At 42.8% G+C, this 22,295-nt stretch overlaps 1 protein-coding gene across 2 annotated transcripts; it reads right to left on the reverse strand.

The window, feature by feature from the left end:
- Nucleotides 1-9: 9 nt before the first annotated feature.
- On the reverse strand, nucleotides 10-20,016 carry abcb4 (ATP-binding cassette, sub-family B (MDR/TAP), member 4; the record flags this gene model as incomplete). Of its 2 annotated transcripts, XM_080895844.1 has the most annotated exons (27): nucleotides 10-946; nucleotides 1,229-1,375; nucleotides 9,809-10,015; nucleotides 10,539-10,736; nucleotides 10,807-10,963; nucleotides 12,497-12,637; nucleotides 12,722-12,822; nucleotides 12,927-13,130; nucleotides 13,200-13,283; nucleotides 13,436-13,513; nucleotides 13,806-13,910; nucleotides 13,996-14,142; nucleotides 14,642-14,818; nucleotides 14,914-15,075; nucleotides 15,373-15,543; nucleotides 15,626-15,829; nucleotides 16,186-16,311; nucleotides 16,402-16,512; nucleotides 17,604-17,717; nucleotides 17,837-18,008; nucleotides 18,159-18,283; nucleotides 18,373-18,544; nucleotides 18,769-18,960; nucleotides 19,061-19,097; nucleotides 19,195-19,333; nucleotides 19,728-19,806; nucleotides 19,958-20,016. In XM_080895844.1, 27 exons carry the CDS (start codon nucleotides 20,014-20,016, stop codon nucleotides 740-742), a joined length of 3,816 nt encoding a protein of 1,271 aa, XP_080751970.1. In that variant the 3' UTR covers nucleotides 10-739. The 2 variants fall into 2 exon arrangements, with proteins under 2 accessions (XP_080751970.1, XP_080751969.1); XM_080895843.1 differs by lacking the exon at nucleotides 19,958-20,016 and having other exon boundaries at nucleotides 19,728-19,801.
- Nucleotides 20,017-22,295: the final 2,279 nt, after the last annotated feature.

Raw genomic sequence — 22,295 nt, forward strand, 5'->3', positions numbered from 1 at the left:
CTTGCTTTCTTAACCTTTATTTGAATATAAAACATTAACAGTTACAAAGCAGCAATTCCTCTAAAAAAAAATAGAAACAAAATTACATTTTAAGTGAATTCCACAGAAACTTCGCAAATGAAAATTAACATTTGCGCAGCATTTCCCAGGCTTTAACTGCTCAGGTACTTTGGTCCTCCAACTCAATCCAAGATGCTGAACTGAGTCATAACAGTATAAATATTAAAGATTTTACCCAAAACTATTCCAGACAGTGATGATCCCATCGTCAGAGGCATAAAACCAGTGCATAGACAAACGAACAAAGAGGACTGGTCATTGAATTTACTTTAGCCTGTTTAAAAAAAAAAAAGAATGCAGCCATTTTTAATTCCAGTGTTCTCCTTACAAGTAAAAATATCTATCTCAAAGGTCACTTTTTCTACTTGCACAAAAAGGCTCTTTAGAAGCCAAATCTGCCACTTAGCTAAGCAGGAAAAGTACACATTAATCAACTTGTATCCACCAACAGTGAGTAAGCCAAAAAAGAAAAATAATATCAGTTTTACCGTTTACATCTGCACCCCACAAATGTCAAAAATCTCTTGTGGGAAGGACAGTCACAAGTGACAGCCAATCAGAATTCAGACTTTATACATTTAGGTTTAAGCCACAGGAGCCACTGTCTGAATCTGCATGGGAGGAGTGATGATCTAAGGCACCAGTGTTTAATCCAGAACTCAAGATTATGGACTATGGGTTATTTGTCACTGTGTCCCATCTGTCTGTTGACAAGCATGTGGTAGACCCCCTTCTTTGCCAGCAGCTGCTGATGTGTCCCCTGCTCCACCACGACTCCTCCCTGGAATACAGCAATGCGGTCTGCGTTCTGGATGGTGGACAGACGGTGGGCCACGACGATGCACGTCCTGCCCTTGCTGGCCTGGTCCAGAGCTTCCTGCACCACCTACAGAGAGAGCATGGTCTTATAAGAGCTCCTACTATGAATGTTTTCAGCACTAAAGATGGTTTCAGTTTAAACCAGAGCTGTCATCTTTATCAACATGGCTACTTTCCTGTATTCCTCCCATCCTCAAGTTTAATGTGAACTCTCTCAGCCCAACATTTCCCATTTTCTTGTGTGTGGATTTTAGCTGCAGCAGTCGTTTGTATGAGCTGGTGACTTTACTCACCATTTACTTAATCTCCCTGACAAGCATTACAGGTGAAAATGGAAAGATGTGCTCACCTTCTCGCTCTCAGTGTCCAGCGCAGAAGTGGCCTCATCCAGCAGCAGCAGTTTGGGGTTGCGGAGGATGGCTCGGGCTATGGCTATTCGCTGCTTCTGACCACCTGACAGCTGTGTCCCCTTATCACCTGCCTGCGTGTCATATTTCTGCTCATGGAAAAAACAAACAAACAAAACAATGAGAGGGCATAGTTGTGTTACTATAGATGGTCAAAACTATACAAAGTATGGATCCAATCACTCCTCACAGCTGACAAATTTCTTAAGTATACTTTGAGGTTTAATAATAATAATAATAATAGCTACATTTATTGCCAAGTTAATAAAATGCTGGCAGGAAATCATTTTCACATGTACAATAACACATTCATCTTCAGCTGGCCTCCTGCATGATTACCATTCACATTTGTTGACTCATAAGGCTTAATGATACAAGCCCTCCAGTAATCAGTACAGATTCCTCTGGTGTCTTGAATGGGAGAGGAGGTAAACCACTTCACTGGGATTGTCAGGTGGTCACTGTCCTCAGTGTTACATTGATTTTATGCCCATGACACGTAATGTGCCCCCTTCTGCTATCACCCCTTAATGTCCCAGCCTAGCTGTACTCCTGTCCGCAACCAGCTGCTGCTTCGTTCAGCACTCTCAGAGTGACTTGACTGCTCGTTGAAAGGCCTGCCCTCACACCCCCACTCTCTGTAGGAGCTTAGTTGTAGATTTAGCAATAAAGCCTTTACACCCTGTAACAGGGCAGCCCTTAGCGGCTGGAAACACAGTGAGACAGACCAAGGCAAGTGTAGTGGAACAAAGTATTTATTTGCTATATGGCTCTCCTTAAAACAATTAACTTGTCGAGCTTCTTCACAGCACAAAAAATCCCCTAATGACAACTGGCAGCCTTAAATATGTTCAGCTGTCACAGACTTAACCATTATTCCACTCTCAGGTAAATTCTTAAATCCCAACCTTCCACCACAGTATACAATATATCAATAAGAATAAATAAATATATAAATACATCTTCACATTTACATATTAATAAATATTTCACACTTTAATGTTACACAAAACCCAATATTATAAAAACCCAGAAACCCAAGCACAAAAAGATTCACCACACTCTTTACCCATGGTCTCTCCCGGAACCTTTAAATGGTGTCTGGACCCCCGGGGAAACATTTGCCCAAACACCTTGAAGAGGACACAGGTAAGAAAGGTGAGTAATCATTAACTTACAAACGCTTATTTGCAACACTTTTCCCTAGATTTCACACACACATTTGCATTAGTTTTCCTTATTGGTAAACCTTAATCACAATCTCAATCACCATTCTTCTCTCCTGACAGACAACCACCACATTCCTTGATGAGGAGCAGCTGTGCAGGATCTGAAACAAGGCCACCAACTGATTTTAAAATTCCCAATAAATAGTCAATAAATATTTAAACTTCTTGTGTGCAAATCCATGCTTAAAGTGCAATGCTACATAAAGTGCTTGATAAGGTGCTTTTAATAAAGTGAAAGGTGTGCTCTAAAGTGCTATACAGACAATACAATATAAATAAATGCAGTAAGGGAGTCCTCTTCCTTACATTTCCTCCTCCCTCTCTTAAGCACGAAGTGCTTCAGTCCTCTGTCATCCTAGATAAACAATCAGCAACCTCATTTGACTTCCCCGGCCTATACTGGACCGTAAAGTCATAAGGCTGCAGAGACAGGTACCATCCTGCAATGCGGGCATTTGCATCCCTCATGCGGTTCAACCACTGGAGGGCACGATGATCAGTCTCCAGAGTGAAGTGACGTCCCAGAAGATAATACCTCAAGGCCTCAATAGCCCATTTCATGGCCAAGCACTCTTTCTCTACCGTCGAATACCTCGTCTCCCTGTCGAGTAGTTTCCGACTCAGAAACACCACAGGCCTTCTTTCACCATCCACCTCTTGCTGAAGGACAGCACCAAGGCCAACTCCCGAAGCATCAGTTTGCAAGATGAATGGCTTGTTGAAGTCTGGACTGTGTAGAACTGGATGTGTGCAAACTGCTTCCTTGAGGTCTCTGAATGCTCGCTCACAGTCTTCCGTCCAACGCACTTTGTTAGGGGCTGAGCCTTTTGTGAGGTTATTAAGTACAGTGGATCGCTCTGCAAAAGAAGGTATGAATTTCCGGTACCAGCCTACTAGACCCAGAAAACCTCTCACCTTCCTTTTTGTTGTCGGAACTGGGAAGGACTGAATTGCTTCAATCTTTCCAAACCTGCGGCTTTATCTTCCCAGAGCCAACTACAAAGCCCAAGTACTCCACTTCTCTCTTGGCTATGGAGCACTTCTTGGGATTGATAGTCAGTCCAGCCATTCTGATGGAGTGTAGCACCTTCTGTAGGTGAATGACATGCTCTTCCCAGGACTGGCTGTACACCACCACGTCATCCAGATATGCTGCAGAGAATGCTGACACATCTCTCAGTACATGGTCCATTAATCGTTGGAATGTCGCTGGTGCACCTTGAAGCCCAAATGGCATGACTTTAAATTGGTACATACCAAAAGGAGTTTTGAAGGCTGTCAGCTCTCTCGCTTCTGGCGCCAAAGCCACTTGCCAGTATCCTTTACACAGATCAAGTGTTGTAATGTACCTTGCTGATCCAACTCTCTCCAGCAGGTCATCCACCCTGGGCATTGGGTAGGGATCAAACTTGGATACTGCATTCAAATATCTGAAATCAATACAGAATCTCAGGGTGTCATCTTTCTTTGGTACCAAAACAATCGGGCTGCACCACTCACTGCTTGACACCTCAATGATTCCCAGGTCCAACATCAGTTTTATTTCTTTCTGTAGCACTGGCACCAACCGTTCAGGAATTCTGTAACTCTTTTGTCGAACGGGTGCATCCTCCTTCACCCGTATCTTGTGCTGAACCAGTGATGTGAAGCCTGGTGTTTCTCGAAAGAGCTGTGGGTCCACGAGTGGTTTTATATCAGCCTGCTCAGTAGGAGACAAATGAGAAAGGTCAACTGAAGCACAAACTTGAATGTTAGTTGGAAAGAACTTCTCAGTCACCTCCTCATCCTTAACTGAACGCACCAGTAACTGATAGACCGGCTCTTGTTGGCTGTGGAATGCCTTCAACAAGTTCACGTGAAATGTCTGATATTTTTTAACTCTTTCTGGCATATTCAGCTCATAAGTGACTTTACTCACTTGTCTGATGATCTCGTATGGTCCATGCCATTTTGTCAGCAACTTGTTATCGCTGGTGGGAAGCAATAACAGTACTTTCTGACCTGGAAGGAAGACCCTATCCCTGGCCTTCTGATCATACCAAGTCTTTTGATGTTTTTGTGCAGCTTTCATGTTGTCTTGCATCAATGATGCCATTTTCTCCAACCTCTCTCTCATGGTGATGACGTAGGCTGCGATGTTTTCGCCCTCTGCTTTGGATTCCTCCCAGCAGTCCTTAAGCAGATCCAGGGGGCCTCTCACTTGGCGACCGTATAAAAGTTCAAAAGGCGAGAAGCCAGTGGAAACCTGCGGGACCTCCCGGTAGGCGAACAGAAGGTAGGGCAGCCATTGATCCCAGTCAGCACCTGTGTCAGAGACAAACTTGCGCAGCATACTTTTGAGAGTCTGGTTGTATCTCTCCACTAGCCCGTCCGTTTGGGGGTGATAAGGGGTGGTCTTAAGTCCCTTTATCCCTAACAACTTATAAACCTGCTGCAACAACTTGGATAGAAAGTTCGTTCCACAATCCGTCAGAATTTCTCTTGGTATGCCTACCCTAGAGAAAAGCTGCAGAAGACAATTAGCAATGTGACGAGCTTTAATTGATCTGAGTGGGAAGGCCTCAGGAAACCGTGTTGCATAGTCACATATGACTAATATGTAGCGATGACCTGTGGAGCTCCTCTCTAAAGGGCCCACAATATCCATGCCTAGCCTCTCAAATGGTGTTTCAATAATTGGCAGTGGTTGCAACTGGGCTCGCGCTGCTCCTTTGCCTGAGGTCAACTGACATTTTTCACAGGAACGGCAAAACTCAGAAACCTGGACATACATCCCTGGCCAAACAAAACGGCTGCTGATCCTATTCAGTGTTTTGTGAAAAGCCATATGACCTGCCCATGGAATTGAATGACCCAAATCCGTAACTTTGTCTCTGAACTGTTGTGGGAGTGCCACAGCTTCGCACTTCCCCTTTCTCTGGTACAAGATGCCTCCTTTAATCAAGTAAACAGTGTCTGCAAGACAGCTTACCTGACCTTGACTAGCCCCCTCTACCTCTGTTACCTTCTCAAACCAGGGTTTTAGAGTAGGGTCGCTTCTTTGGAGTGCACCTAAATCTGAGGGAACATCAAACTCAAGTTGGTTATTTGGCTTAGGGAACAATGCTGTACCTTTTTCCCCTGAGCCTTTGAACTTTTCTCTTCTTTTCTGAGCCCTAGACTTCCTAATCTTCCCTGGCTCCGTTTCGAGAGACTCCTCAAAAAAGGGTAGTTCTTGCATCCTTTCCTTTGCACTTTGTGCTCTTGTGACTACATGACAGGGTTTAAATGGTTTAACTGTCATATCTAGAGGAAGTGAGCTTCCAGATTCATCACCTAAGCCTTGAATGTCTTTCTCAGCACTCACTTGAGGGTCATAATCCGACTGATGTATTAGATCAAAAAGAGTGGGGATGTCATTACCAAGTATCACTGAATATGGCAAACTGGGAACAACAGCTACCACTAACAAGTAGGTTTGACCTCCTACTGTCAGGTAAACCTCAGCAGTGGGGTACCTGTGTTCGTCTCCATGCACACAACTTATTGTAGCCCCAACCCCACTTAGCTTTTCTCCTGAAATTATGCTAGAGTGTACAAGAGTTTGGAAGCACCCAGAGTCAAGCAAAGCTTCCTCTTTACGCCCATTAATTAAAACAGGGACAGTACAAGCTTTCTTTCCTACTGGCTCTGTGGCTGGTCTTGGAACTGCACATAAAAGAGATGGTTTTGAATTAAGTGCAGGGCAAAATTGTTGTGTATGGCCAAAGTTATGACAGTGATAACATTTAATATCCTGAACTGAAGACTTAAAGGATTTCTTCACATTGTGAGGTCTATGGGAAGGGAGCTGCCTAGAACTAGAAAGATTTCTAGCCTGAACTTGACCAGAACCCTGTTCACCCCCAATGGACTTACTTGGTTGGGCGTAGTGGGTCTCCCGGCTGAAGTAGGTGCTCTTGCTTCCTTTTCTGGCTGAAGTGAAAACCTCTGCGAGGCTAGCTGCTTCCTTTGCAGTCTTCGGGTCATGCTCACGTATCCAAATCTCCAGCTCTGGATTAACCATTCTCAAAAACTGCTCCAGAATTATCTGCTCAGATATTTCTTCTACAGTTGATTTTTCAGGTTTAATCCATCTTGAAAACAGGTCTTTCAATCTTACATAAAGTTCACGTGGCGTCTCACCTGGCTCCACTTTCAGAGATCTGAAGCGGCGTCTGTAGGTGTCAGCAGTGATCTCATATTTTGCCAGAATTGCCTCTTTCACCTTATCATAATTCTCAGAGTCTGTTAAATCCATAAGAATGTAGGCTGTGCGGGCTCTACCTGTCAACAGGGGAACCAGACGAATAGCCCACTCATCTCTGGGCCATCGACACACGTTTGCCATTCTTTCAAACGTAGTCAGAAAATGTTCAATGTCATCTTCTGGTGACAGAGGAAAAAGTTTTGGTTCAATTAAAGACCTGGACCCACTGGCCACTGGAATGTCTTCACCATTGAATCCAAGTTCTTGTTCTTCAGATGTTGTAGGGGGCGCTGGCGCCTCTGGTGGGTCAGGCTTATCAGTTACAGCGTTAACTTGTAGCTGGATTTGCTGAAATTGATGCTGCATGCCTTTCCACCTTTGCTCCTGACGTGACAAATCCTTCTCCCACTTTTGGTCTCTGGCTGCTTGAGACCGCATAAGAGATTTCACCAACCCTGTTAACTCCTCCAATTTGTCCTCAGGGCTTGTTGCTGCCATGGCCTCTAGCTCAGATGAAGCTCCAACTCCTTCATCAGGCTGCTCCTCTTGGCCTGGCTTTCTTCCACCTCTTGTCATCATCTTCTCACTGTGGCATGAGTGACACACTCCTGACACCACTTGTAACAGGGCAGCCCTTAGCGGCTGGAAACACAGTGAGACAGACCAAGGCAAGTGTAGTGGAACAAAGTATTTATTTGCTATATGGCTCTCCTTAAAACAATTAACTTGTCGAGCTTCTTCACAGCACAAAAAATCCCCTAATGACAACTGGCAGCCTTAAATATGTTCAGCTGTCACAGACTTAACCATTATTCCACTCTCAGGTAAATTCTTAAATCCCAACCTTCCACCACAGTATACAATATATCAATAAGAATAAATAAATACATAAATACATCTTCACATTTACATATTAATAAATATTTCACACTTTAATGTTACACAAAACCCAATATTATAAAAACCCAGAAACCCAAGCACAAAAAGATTCACCACACTCTTTACCCATGGTCTCTCCCGGAACCTTTAAATGGTGTCTGGACCCCCGGGGAAACATTTGCCCAAACACCTTGAAGAGGACACAGGCAAGAAAGGTGAGTAATCATTAACTTACAAACGCTTATTTGCAACACTTTTCCCTAGATTTCACACACACATTTGCCTTAGTTTTCCTTATTGGTAAACCTTAATCACAATCTCAATCACCATTCTTCTCTCCTGACAGACAACCACCACATTCCTTGATGAGGAGCAGCTGTGCAGGATCTGAAACAAGGCCACCAACTGATTTTAAAATTCCCAATAAATAGTCAATAAATATTTAAACTTCTTGTGTGCAAATCCATGCTTAAAGTGCAATGCTACATAAAGTGCTTGATAAGGTGCTTTTAATAAAGTGAAAGGTGTGCTCTAAAGTGCTATACAGACAATACAATATAAATAAATGCAGTAAGGGAGTCCTCTTCCTTACACACCCGACCTCCACAGGATCCACCTTACTACACCAATTGTGTTCTGTCTGAGCTGCCATTTCCATCCCAGTTATGCTTTTCAACCTGCAGGTGGAAAAATAAAGCACCACCAAGTTTGTTTATCACAGCAGTAAAAACACTGATCAAAGGTTTTTCAACAAAGGTTTTTCACAAAGGCCTCTTTAGGAGACTTGCATTGTTGCTGTAATTACCTTTGTACACCATTTCACAATTTTTAATTTTAGCTGACTTATGGTCCCCTTTACAGCATCTCCATCTGACCTATGAAGCCTTATCTTTACATCATCTTAAAGAAACCTGGGGGCAATCACACCAACCTTTCATCTACAGCTTTATCATGACAAAATATTTCAGGTCCATGAGAGTGGAATAAATGTTACTAAACCCAACCTCGTCCATCTTGGGGTTAATGTAGTTGAGCAGAAACAGAAAGGCACGAGACCTTTACAAAAGGATGGAGCTCTATTCAATGCCAAATAACAACAGTTGCCTCAAAGCACTTTATATTGTAAGGTAAAGACCCTACAATAATACAATACAGGGCAGAAAGAATTACTCAAAGATGACTCGATAGTGACAGCAACCACAACAGTTTGTATAGTGCTTTTTGATTAGTGCTTTATACTTTTAAACTAATGTTTGAAGATTTTAAATTAGTGGCAAGATCCCAGATCTCTCAAAAACCACAGACCAGCATCTAGTCTACAGTTCATCAGCAAAATGCTTTGAAACCACCACATTACTATCAGGTTTCAGTCTGCCTCCTGATCAGAGCACTTTAAAGTCTCAGCACTGACCAGTTAACTGCTTGTCAAATACAAGCAGCAAATTCAACATTTTAAAGGACGTAAAAAGCAAAAGAAATGCCATCTGAGCGATCTGGACGACGAGTCTTAAACACTGTATCGAAGACATTTCGGAAGTTTCAAAGTTAAATTGATCTTCGTTTGTTTCTAATGTGAAACCATCACATCAAAAACCAGCAGTACTGAGAGAGCATAAAACAACAAAAAACAAACTTGAAGTGTATAGTTAGCTCCAGGCAATAAATCAATGATTTCTTGTAGTCATCTATTATCTTATCGGCAGCAGTGTTGCCTCTTACGGTTACATTTTTTTAAATCTTCTTTAGATGTTTATCACCATTTTATCATCATGCGATGTGATAAAAATCTATGGAGTAGGTGACACTCATAGGGATCATTTTATAGCAGCCATCAAGTGTTGGTGTGCACAGCCTGAATCAGAAACAGCATAAAGTTGAGACTCATTCTAAGGCTTTAGGTTTTGAGGGCAACACAAAGACATCCTGGCTGCACTAAACTTCCCTCACAGTAAAACCCTGTGGTAGCTGGGCAGAGGCAGCTCTAGGCAGCTTTGTGACGCATTAAAAACAAAGCTGACATCAGAGTCCATCTTTGTTTAGATTCAGTGTTTCAGCCTCCTTTCTTGCTGTAACCCTGAGTCTGCTTTTTTTGACCACCTCTTTATCCACCCAGTCTGTTTTACTGACACTGGATTTGACCCTTATCTTTACATGGAATCTTCTATAAAATAGTATAATGACATTACCAGTGGCAAACCCTCTATGAAGTTGTGAATGTTGGCTGCTTTGGCCGCTGCCTCTATCTCGTCCATGCTGACTTTGCGGCTGTTGTCTCCATAGGCAATGTTTTCAGCCAAAGAGCAGTCGAACAGCACGGGCTCCTGGGAGACGATGCCTATCTGGGACCTCAACCAGTGAATGTTCAAGTTTTTGGCATCAGATTTGTCCAACACCTGAAGGAGAAAGAGTAGCACAAATAGGCTTGCATGCTTTGGCACCTGGACGATCATTCATTTGATTGTGCAACATCGTTTTAATCACCAAGCCCTGAAGGAAATGTCTGATTTGTTAATGGCTAAAAGCTTGTTTAGCTGAAGAACTTGTCACTTCTTATTTAAAAGTTAACATTGGTTTTACATTAATTCTGAATCAATGCAGAAATTCAGTTAATGAGTTATTTTGCCAGAGACTTTTTTTTGTTTTTTTAAAGTGACAAACACAAACGTACTAGAAAACCTGCAATGTGCACATGATGTTCAAAAACACCAACAGGACACGAGACAACAGGCACACTATTCATTTCCCTCCCAACCAGATAAATGTTTATGCAGTAATCCAGATAAGAGCTCCTGTTACATGGACTTCATATCAGCACTGGAAAGCACTGGCCAGCTAATCATTACCCAACTGTCAGTAGGTGATGAGGCATCAGTGTGAGGTAGTGCACAGAGCGTGGGCGTGCAGTTGTTTTCTCACCACTTTCCCATCCAGCGGGTCATAGAACCTCTCCAGCAGCTGGACGGTGGTGCTCTTCCCACAGCCGCTGCTTCCCACCAAGGCCAGAGTTTCTCCCTTCTTTACACTCAGATTCAGCCCTTGCAGGATGGGTACATCAGGACGTGAAGGATAATTAAACTTGACCCTCTCAAAGGTCACATTACCATCAAACTGGTCCTGGAAGAAAAGAAAGAGTTAGATATGTGGTAAAATATCACTTTTCTAAAGCCGTGTTTGCGTCATGTACCGGACAGTCTCCGTCCTTTGACAGATTATCAATGGCAGGCTCCTTGTTTAACAGCATCATGATGTGGGCAGCAGACAGTTTGGCCTTCGCGTAGTTTGGAGCGAAGGAGTTGACTTGACCGACAGCCATGGCACCAAACAGAACGGCTGAAATCACACTGGGAGAGGAAAGTTAAACACATTAGCTTCGCTGTCAGTGGGGTGTGAAACAGGATTACATAAGGCTAAGCTAACACGAACCTACGACATCTGTGTGCCCAGCATGTTTGTAATTACTGATAATCTTAAAGATGAGTTTGCGCTGTTCGGTCCCGCCGATAATGATGAACCGACTGACGAGTTTATGCCTACAACAGCTGTAGTCAGAAGTTTGCATTTACTCATCGTGGGCATGAATTTAATGGTAATTTTGTGGCCTTTAATGTTGCGTCACCACTTCGCCAAGAACTGGAAGAAGACCCAAACCATTAGCCTGAGATGAGAGGGAGCTGGTTAAAGTGTTCAAGAACAACCCAGGAACCACGAAGTCCGAAGCCTGCCATGAACTGGAAACTGCTGGAACACCAGTATCACTGTCCAGTTAGATGTGTTTTACATCACTATTGACTGAGAGGGTGCCAAAGCCTGTGCTCAAAAGTCAATCCTTTGAGCTCGACTGAAAATGGCAGACGCCCATGTGGACAAGCAAATGTCTCCTGGAGAAAAGTTTTCTAGTCAGACGAGAAGATTTGTCGTGGTGGGTAAACGGCTCAAAACGTTGGAAGCGTAAAGTTGAGGCTTTCAAACCCAAAAACAATGTATTAGCACCGAACCAGTGTGGTGGTGGTACCATCATGCTCCAGGGCTGTTCTGGCAGTGACAGCATTGATATTGCATAAATTGGCTGGAATAATGAATAAGAAGCAGAACCACCTCCACCTTCTTCAACTCCACCTCAAATCAACAACTATATGATTGACCAGGACGATAATGCCAAACACAGATTAAAACTGGTTTAGAATGGATAAAACAGGCTAACATTAAATTAATGACAAGACTGTCCCAAAGCACAAACCTCAGTCCTATTGAAAACTTGTGGATTATTTTTGCTTTCCTGGCACAGACCTGAATTTAGGCAAACTAAAATGGGCTCTACCAATCCTGCCAAGGAGTGATTAAATGATGCCAGAGGCTCGTTTCTAAGGCACATTTAACCAAACATTAGTGGGGTTGTTTGTATATATTGGAGCCTGTGTGGATCCAAAATTCACTTTACTACAGTAATGCTGTACAATCATTCCATCCTGGAGAGTGGGAAAAAGCTCAGAGACATTAAATCAGCCTCAGTTGGGTGTACAGTGTTCATTAAGAGGTAAAGAGTTAATATTTTCTTCTTTTATGGACGCTGAGGCTTCGGTTTGCCATGAACTTTGGACTTCCCAGTTTATGCAACACAATATAAATGAAAGCAGTGGCTCCTCCCAGCAAAAGAGGGTCTGATGTATTACCACAAGTATCTGTCACAGTGTACATTTGAAAGCCACCCACGCTGAGGCTCTTCAACTGCTTCTGACTAAGATAATGATTAACAGCCACATGAAAAGGTTCTGTCCATCAGAAATGCTTTGTTTGGATGTTACCCGCCACGCAAACTGTCAGGCTGCCTGTTAATCTCCTCATGAAGATACAAGCCAATGTCTCAGTTCACTCACAGGAAGACCCCTTCGACACTCATCCTTCCAGCTATAATGAGCCAAGCACCAAAACGGAAACAGGCCGCATAAGCGAAATAGATCATCGCCTGGGAAAAGGAGAAGGTGAGGCCGTAGATGTGTGCCATTTTCTTTGAGTTTCTGTAAAAACATGAGAAAGGTGGCATCAGAACTTAAAGAGCGTATAATTGAGCAATCAGGTCCCTGTGGTACAAATTATCGTACTTGTAGGGCACATCGAGGTTCTCCTGATACAAAGCTTCAAACTTTTCCTCTCTTGTGAGGCAGACCACGGTGCGGATGTTCTCGATGGCCTCTGTGGCAATCTGAAGAGACGCAATGCAAATATCTCATGAGTTCAGAGTTTCAACAGACTGAGCCGTGAGGAATTTTTACTTTCACTCTGGCACATCTCGCACCCAATCCTCACCTTTCCAGCCTTCTCCAGCTCCTTCTTGTCTTCAGCAGCGTGTCCGGCGAGCATCTTCATCTCAATGGCTCCAGCCACTGCAATGATGGGCACCAGAGACAGGAGCAGCAGAGTCAGCTCCCAGCCGTACACAAAACCCAAGATCAAACCGGTGCCCATGTTGGCGAAGTTCTGAGCGAGCGTGGCCATACGCACGCCTGCGGCCTAAATGGATGATTTGACACTTTAGTGTGAGCCTTTGGTAACCTTTGGCCAGCTGTTGTTGAAGCTTACCCCCTGCACTTGGGCTGCATCTGTGGCCAGTCTCGTAGTGAGCGCACCAACACTGTTTTTTGGTTGGTCAAACCAGCCCAGATCCTGCAAAGGAGATTTGAAAGAAGCACTGAAGGACCTGACCAGCTTTTATTATGGCTGCCATGTAGATAATTGGTTCACTTTAGCCACCAAGAAAAATGTATTTTTCAACATCCTCCTCCCTGCTCTCTCATTTGACTTTGTCACTTACATACCTGCCTCATCATGGACTTAAAGGCCCTCAGTCTCAGTGTCAAGGTGAGGACCTCTCCAGATTTACCAAAACAGAAACCCTGTTTAAAAAAAATAAAAAATAAATAAATAAATAAATAAATAAATAAATAAAAAACCCACACAACCCCCCCCCCCCCCAAAAATTAGCACACGTGTCACATCATCCGCATGTGTTGTCACATCAGCATTCTTTCAACTTGTGTGCACTCTCCTAAAGTTTGACAGGGACCTGTGTGACCATTTCCCTTTCATTTTTAACCTTTTTATTTACATTACTTACTAGCAGGATATAACAGAGTTTACCAAGGTTTACCACAAACCCTCTTCCATCAACCGCGTGCGTTTGCATACCTGTAGAAACATGGTGACAAAGGAAACTGCTCCAATAGCAGCAAACATGAGGGAAAAGAAAACTGATCTTTGTCTGACAATGTCTTGGTCCGGTTCTGCAAACACCTGAGGGGAGATAAAAAGATGAAGCTTTCTACAGCTGCTGAAAACACCTCCATTCAGCATGAACATGTTATCAAGAGTAACCTACATTGATGATCTTTGAGAAGACGACGGCAAACGCAGGCTGCATTGCACCATTGATAATGGCACAAAGGGTCCCCAGCAGAATGTATGGCAGCTCTGAAGTGTTCAGAGCCATCACTTTGAGGAATGACACAGGGGGAACGTCTTCATCCTGCAGACAGGAGGAAAGATTAAAAAGGCTTCTAATGCAAGTGATGAATGAATGGTGTGTATAAGTAAATTCTCAGCATGAAAACGATCCCAAACACATTGCTAATGCAGTAAAAGTATAGTTGATAGAAACATACAATAGATCATAATCAGTCTAGGAGCCCAAACCAACATTATCGAATCAATGTGGGATCATCTTGACAGAACAAAAGGCAGCAAACATCCAAAGAAGAGTTTTGAATGTCCTTCAAGAAGCCTGGAGAACGTTTCCTGAAGACTACTTAAAGAAACTGCCTAAGAGAATAAATTGCAGCCCCATGTCTTAAAATAAATAGTACTGTATAATTCAATTATTAGTTTCCAGAAAAAGTAAGAGGTGTGAACACTCATCCAAGTGAAAATAACAATAATAATTTTTTTTTTTTTAAAAACATCTTAGACTAAGAATCATATTTTCTTCACATTCCTTTATTGATAGAAGGATTTAGGTGTTTGCTCACCTCCAAGTTATCACTAGTCAACTTTTTCTTTTCCTCTTTGTCCCCTTCTGAAGTTTTAAAGGATGCACCTTTTGTGCTCTTCCTCTTGAAGAGAGAAGACTCCGACAACGACCTGACTCCTGGGCTTCTCTCATCTGCAGACGGCTCATGCTCCTCCTCCGCATTTTTCTGAAACGTCTTCAAGAGGAAAACCACAAATGCAAAACAAACAAATAAAGACTGGGTGCTGTGGAAGTTCCCATCTGCTAAAACTGCCTGTGTGCAAATATTACCTGCATGGAGACCAGTGTTTGGTAGACTCCCTTTCCTTCCATCAGCTCGCTGTGAGTTCCCACCTCTACAACCTTGCCATCTTTGAAGCCGGCAATAACATCAGCGTTTCTGATTGTTGAAAGGCGGTGAGCCACGATTAGTGTGGTTCGACCCAACCGGACCTGCACACGGGCGAGTTTGTGTGTTACACTGAGTTAAATGTTACTAGCATGCTGCTCTGATGTGAGGTACACAAGCATTTAACATAAACTGTTAAATTATTGCAGGAGGGTAGGTTTATGTGCACTGTGGCTCAAATCCACCATCCATGCAGGAGACATTTATACAAGACTATGAATCAAGTCAGATCGGACGGATTGCTCCTCTGGACATGAGTTAACATTTCTGCTCTGTCTCTATTTATTTTTATTTTTTTACAGTAGCCTTGAAACAAGAATTAAGTAACCGTTGAGCCGTACCTTATCAAGCGCCGCCTGCACGATGGTCTCACTCTCAGCATCGAGCGCAGATGTGGCTTCATCCAACAGGAGGATTTTGGGGTTGCGGACTAAAGCTCGGGCGATGGCGATCCTCTGCTTTTGTCCTCCGCTCATCTGAGTCCCCCGATCTCCCACCAGAGTCCCAAACTTCTGCTCAACACAGAGAGTCCAATGATTAGCAAGTGGAGATCAATCATTTACAGGGACAGAGGAATTGTAAGTGTTGCCCTACATCGGGTAGCTTCATAATGAAGTCATAAGCGTTTGCTTCCTTGGCAGCTTGTTCAATCTCCTCCTGCGTCACGTCGGTTCGGCCATATCGGATGTTCTCTGTGATGGTGGTGGCGAAGAGGATGGGCTCCTGGCTCACCACCCCGATCATCTCCCTCAGGTGTCGGACGTTAAGAGAACGAAGATCGTGACCGTCAACAAACACCTACATGGACACACGACACTCAGTTTACACCGTTGTGTAGATTCGCTGTTTCCATTTACTGGTTTATGCAGAGCCCTTTATACACAGAAGCCATTTAACAAAAAAATAAATAAAAAAATTCCACACAAATCAGTTTACTGTATTTAAGTAAACAGACTCAATTTTCATAAGGAGTGTCCAAAATAAACAAAGTTCTTTAAAAGAAATCCACTTTACATCTACTTTCAGCTTTAAGTTGTTAAAATTAAAAAAGACAAAAATAAATATAAAAGGTCTGATTTCTGAACGGTTAAGTCTACACAGGACTGATCTGATTTGTACATCTTGTACTTCAAAGTACTTGAGGTCCCACTTACGTTTCCTTCCTGAGGATCGTAGAACCGCTGCAGCAGCTGGATTGTGGTACTTTTACCACAGCCACTGCTTCCCACCAAGGCAAAGGTCTGCCCCCTCTTCACAGTCAAGTTCAGGCCATTTAACACCTACAGACAACATGAGTTTGGGGATATAAAAATGTCCGCATGCTATTTTAGCACTTTAAATTTGAGTATACAGCAGCTATGAGAACACACTTTGATATCAGCCCTGGAGGGGTAGCTGAAGTGGACGTTCTTGAACTCGATGTCTCCTTTGATGCATTCAGGTTTGTAGCCAGCCTCTGAATAGCTGTCGATACTGGGGACCTGTCGAGAAGAGAATCAAATACGGCAGATTTCACTTCTAAGAGGCCAAACTAATACAGCAGAACAGGGCTTATTCTTTTCATAACCTCAAAGAAACAATGGGAGGAAATGCTGTTAGCCCTTCAGTTTCAGCTGAGCACATTTAGAAAGCACAATGTTTATTTTCACAGTGCTTTGCGTTTTCACTGCATCTCCTGTTGCACAGCTCTGTTATTCTCCCTTTTGCCTTGCAACTTACAAAAGCTGAGCTGTGTTTTGGCAGAATTTGACACTTATGTCTCACCTGGAAGCCTCATCCTTTACACTTCACCCTTGAACATAAGAATAAGTAGTAGCCACAATACAAGAAATGATTTCAGTGTGAACACAGGTAAAACAGAAGTGACTTTCAAAGGCTTAATACCCTCCCCTTCAAGTCTGGAGCAAGGAACATGTTTCAGAGAAGATCCCATTTGTTTTGCTCGAGGTTGTGTGCATTTCTGTTTCTGTGCAAACAAAAGTGCTGCTCAGCCTGCAGTTTCTCAGATGGGGCCATCCTTTATCTGCATTTCTAAACTAGCATGAGTCTGTAGTCATACACAGAGACAAACACGTGCAACAAGCTAAACAAAGCCACATCCCAGAATAGCAACAGGCAGGAGTTGACCCTGCAAGCCATCCTTCAAGTGGCTCAGTTAAACAGACTGGTTATGCTCCAAGCTTCTGTGGCCATAGGAGCCCCTTTTAAATTCTACTAAAGCTGATTTCACAAAACACTATCCACCATCTTCACAGTGTCTGCAAAACTCATGATCATACTCAAGTTTTAATTACTTTTTGGAAATGAGTCTGATTCAGCGAGTGGAAGAGATTTACAAGAACCACAGCTGTGCAACGTCAACTGAATGACCTGCGGTGTCTTCAAACAGCAGGAGCTCCAATTACAGCAAAATCCAGCTCCAGGTTGCTGGCAGCATCAAAGCAGCTCACCGGAGCGCCACCGTAAAGCAGCATGTTTGGTAATACAAAGTGACAACAGGGCAACAACACGAATGGGTGGAAAAAAAAAGAAAGAAAAGTAAGCGTTGAGTGGAAAACATTGCACTTCTTACGTGATCAATGATGTTGTACACTTTATATGCAGCTCCCCTAGCACTCGCAAAGGTCTGGATGTTGGGAGAGGTCTGTCCCAGTGAGAAAGCGCCAATGAGCACAGAAAAGAAGACCTTTTTTTAAAAAAAAAAAAAAAAGAAAAAGAAAAAGTGCACTGGTGTTAGCCACAGCAAAAACCTCCAAGTCACATGCATGTTTATTGTACAAACTAACAGGTGACAAATCTACTCACAGTGAGTACGGTTCCAATCGTGTACTCTTCACTCAGGACGAGTGTACTGCCATACCAGAAGGCCAGAGCATAGGACAGGTAAATAAAGAGGAAGGTGACACCCATGGAAAGGTTAGCAGAGATCGCCTTCTTTATTCCCATCCTCTTAGCATCCTCTAGGTTCTTATGATATCTAGAGTGCAACACAAAGAGCACAGTTAGGGGCAAATATAGTATAAAATACATTTTTAAACTGCACAAACAGTGGATTTCTGCCAAGACCGACCACATCTGCACAAATAATGCCATTTGAGGCGGTTGATAACAGTTAAAGACATGACACCTCTTAATCTCCTTCTCTTGACCACTGAAGGCAAACACAGTCCTGATTGAAGAGATCACCTCCTCGGCTACAGCACCGGCTTTAGCATATGCAGTCTGCTCTTTACTGGTGAACGATGTGAGCACCTGTACACAGACAAAAGGTGGTGATGCATACAGAGCCCAGGGTGTTTTAAGCATCAGAAACACAGGGATAAACTTCTGCAGCAGCTTACCATACTGAAAAGAGCAGCAGAAATGCCAAGCACGGGGCTCACAGCCAGGATGACCAGAGTGAGCTTCCAGCCTTTGCTCAAGCCGATGATAAAAGACACAACAAAGCTGGTGAAACCCTGGATCAGCATCCCCACCTTGTCTCCGATACCTTCTTGGATCTTATAGACATCACTGCACATGCACATATAAACATCAAGCTCCAGTTTTGAAAAGTCAGATACTTTGAAATACAAGTGACAGACACACTCATCTCCATAACGCAATTTATTCAAAGTGTCCTTCAGTTTCAGAAAGTTAGAGATCTGCATAGCTGCTGATTATACTTCTAGCACGTTTAATTAACACACAGCACTGTGGGACCTTTAAAAATCACACACTTCTCATCTGTTACCCACTCTGTGAGACGCGTGTTGAGCTCTCCCGTCTCATTGACGTCAAACCAGCCAATGTCTTGCCGCATGATTTGGTGGAAAAACAGGATGCGGATGCGTTTGACCTGCCGACCGGCTGCCAGAGCCCAGAGGGCCACCTGTAGGTAGGCTGCAACCAGGACCCCAGCTCCCATGATGGAGAAGTATATGGCATGGCTGGGAGAGGACAAGTGACAGATGCGGTCTGATATATCTGTTTCAGTCAGTCTCTCCGCCTGATGAGGCAGCTATGAGGTGTCAGGCTGTGAGGTCTTACCCAGTCATTTCCTCTTCTAAGGTGCTGTTTGTGGAATCTGAGGACACAGGAAGGAAGAACAAAAGAGTCATTTTACTCCTTAATGATTATTGCTGTGCTACCCATGTGCACACTAGCCTGCATCTGAAACTCACTGGGGAAAGCCTGCTGTATGAAGCTGTCCGTCATGTCGCCGAAGACAATGCACATGAGTGGAAGCACTACGCCGTTTGCCATTGACATCACTGTCCCAGCTATAATCATTAAGACATCCCAGCGGTCTGCAAACCTAAACTGCACACAGAAAAAAATAATAATAATTTGAGTGGGAAAAAGTTAAACTCAAAGCAGCTTTCATCTCCTCGCTGCAGGAGTCTGGTGGAGTTCACTGAAACAACGGGAGGATGTGCCTCACTCCCATCCTCTCCCGACTTCCCCGTTCAGCACACACACCTTGCTGTTATGCTTGTAGGAATTTCCAGTCTTACAAGGATAACTATAAACAGTCAAACCAACTTATAACACTGCTGCTTCCATTTTGTCTTCACATGTACACACGCACACTCCAATAAAGAAAAATAATTTGCACACCAGAAAATAAAAAAAGATAAAAATGAGCCTTGAAAAGAAATAAGTGTATAACCTGTTTTTTTCTGGCAGCAGGTGATTAGTATGAAGATGAACCTACCACTTTGATGGGGCTAACCATGGGCATCTTAGGAGGCTTCTCCTTTTTCTTCTTCTTCAAGTCATCTTTTTCAGTCTCCCTGGAGAATTCATAAATGGCATGATGTCAAATATTTCCCAAGCACCGATAAAAAAAAAAAAAAAAAAAAATTCTTTAGGAGTTTGACTCAAGTCACATAATTAGTAGAAAGGCGATTTAGAATTTAGAGTCTTCTTTTTTTTTTTTTTTACCCCGTATTTCCATTTTGTTGGGGTTTGGCTGCGGACATTTCCATCTGCTCCCTCTCCATGGCTGGGTCCTGTCAAAATAAAAGCCATCCCATAAACATGCCTTTGCCCTTTGGAATACGTTAAACCTGCAATAAAACACAGTCTGCAAAGTTAATCCTTTACAAAACTGAAATTTGAGGAATTTGAGGGGTGGAAAAAGTCAAAGTAGAGTAAGTCCGTGAAAACCAGGGTGCAGATATTCTGCCTGTTGGATGGATTTGGAAGAAGAACAAAAATGCACCCCCCCCCCCCCCCAACAACAGTTAGTCTTCTTTAACCTCCTAGGACCTGGCATCCACATATGTGGACATCACTTTTTTGGCCTGATATCCACTTACGAGGACATTATACTGCTACTGTTCTATCAAAAATTTAAACGAATATCCTCATATGTGGCGCTCATTTAAAAAAAAAACAAACCAAAATTTAGGTAAAAAAAAAATAAAAATCTGGTAATTGTTTGTTTTAACAATCATCGGGCCCCAATTAGCCAAAATATCAAAGAGAAATTAAAAATGTATGCGTGGAAGAGTTCGGGTCTTAGGAGGTTAAATATTGAAGTTGCGTAAAGTACAAGTAGAGCATTGTGGTAAAAGTATAAACCATTCACTTATCTCTATCTATGACATCACGCTCCATAATTTTAAATTTGTTTTACATTTCCTTTCAAGCAGCTTTGAAAATGGCAACAGTGTAAAGAGCTAAAACATTGAAAAAAAAAACATTTTACCATTTAAAAAAAATAAAAATAAAAATCACATGTTTTTAGACACCGACAGTTTTACACAGCTTTGGGGGGGAATTTCCCCCCGAAGCGGTTTTATTTCCAGCACCGTCACCACCGCCTCTGTCTCTGACGTGGTTCAAGTATAAAACCATCGTCGTAGCTCTCAGTCAAATAAAAGCTAAATAAAATGTGTAGAAAAGAGTACAGACCCACCGTTTTCCCCCGCTGCTGTTCTTCCCTGCTTCTCCTCTGCGGACAGAGGTGTCGACCACGCGCACAAACTCGCGCACACTTTTCCTCTTCTGCTTCCTCAGCAGAGTGAAGCTGACCCCCCACCCACTTGAAACGTAAAGGCAAATAGGCGGAGCGGTTAGTGCTACGTTTGTGCAGATTTGTGCAGGTAAAATTAGCGTTTGTGCTGCTACGGTTTCCGAGATATTAAACTTTATTTTATAGGTCATTCAAAGGTCACCATCCCCCCAGACTGCTCCAAAACGGGCCAAAATGGTCTACTTTTTTAGTGCTACGTTTGTGCTGATTTGTGCAGGTAAAATTAGCGTTTGTGCTGCTACAGTATCTGAGATATTAAAAGTTATATTTTTTGCTGATGACATCACCATCCCCCCAGACTGCTCCAAAACAAACCAAAATGGTCTACTTTTTTAGTGCTACGTTTGTGCAGATTTGTGCAGGTAAAATTAGCGTTTGTGCTGCTTCTGTTTTAAAGATATTAATGAAAATGTAAAGGTCAACCAGCCCCCCCACATTACCCAAATCCAACAAAAGTGGTATCAAACGTTTGTGCTACATTTGTGCTGGTTTGTGCTGCAAAGATTTTCGTTTGTGCTGCTATCATTTTAAAGATATTAATAACAATTTCTAGAGGTCATCAGAGGTCAACCAGCCCCCCCACATTAATTAAATCAAACAAAATGGGTGTCAATCAACTGTGCTACGTTTGTGCTGGTTTGTGCTGCTAAAATTTTCGTTTGTGCTGCTTCTGTTTTAAAGATATTAATGAAAATGTAAAGGTCAAAAGGTCAACCAGCCCCCCCACATTACCCAAATCCAACAAAAGTGGTATCAAACGTTTGTGCTACGTTTGTGCTGGTTTGTGCTGCAGAAATTTTTGTTTGTGCCGTTATTATTTTAAAGATATTAACAAAAATTTCTAGAGGTCAACCAGCCCCCCCATATTAATGGAATCAAACAAAATGGATGTCAAACGTTTGTGCTGGTTTGTGCTGCAAAAATGTTTGTTTGTGCTGCTAACATTTTAAAATGTTTAATAAAATAACGTCTTGATGCGTGCTTAATCATCCAGGTAAGTAAATCCCAAAAGGTTGATTCTGTTCATCTGGACATTTTCAGTTGGAGAAACGTTTCGTCACTCATCCAAGTGACTTCTTCAGTCTCAGCTGACTGTAGGTTTCCCCAACCATATAAACAGTACATTTGCATAGTGAAGGAAACTAGCGCCACTGAATGAACAATGTGCCGGGGGGTTAATTCCATGATTGTTAGTATGCAAATTCTTATGACCATTGATCAATGACAACTAATCAAAGCCTA

The sequence above is a fragment of the Rhamphochromis sp. 'chilingali' genome (genome assembly GCF_963969265.1).
Source record: "Rhamphochromis sp. 'chilingali' genome assembly, chromosome: 11".
Classification (NCBI taxonomy): domain Eukaryota; kingdom Metazoa; phylum Chordata; class Actinopteri; order Cichliformes; family Cichlidae; genus Rhamphochromis; species Rhamphochromis sp. 'chilingali'.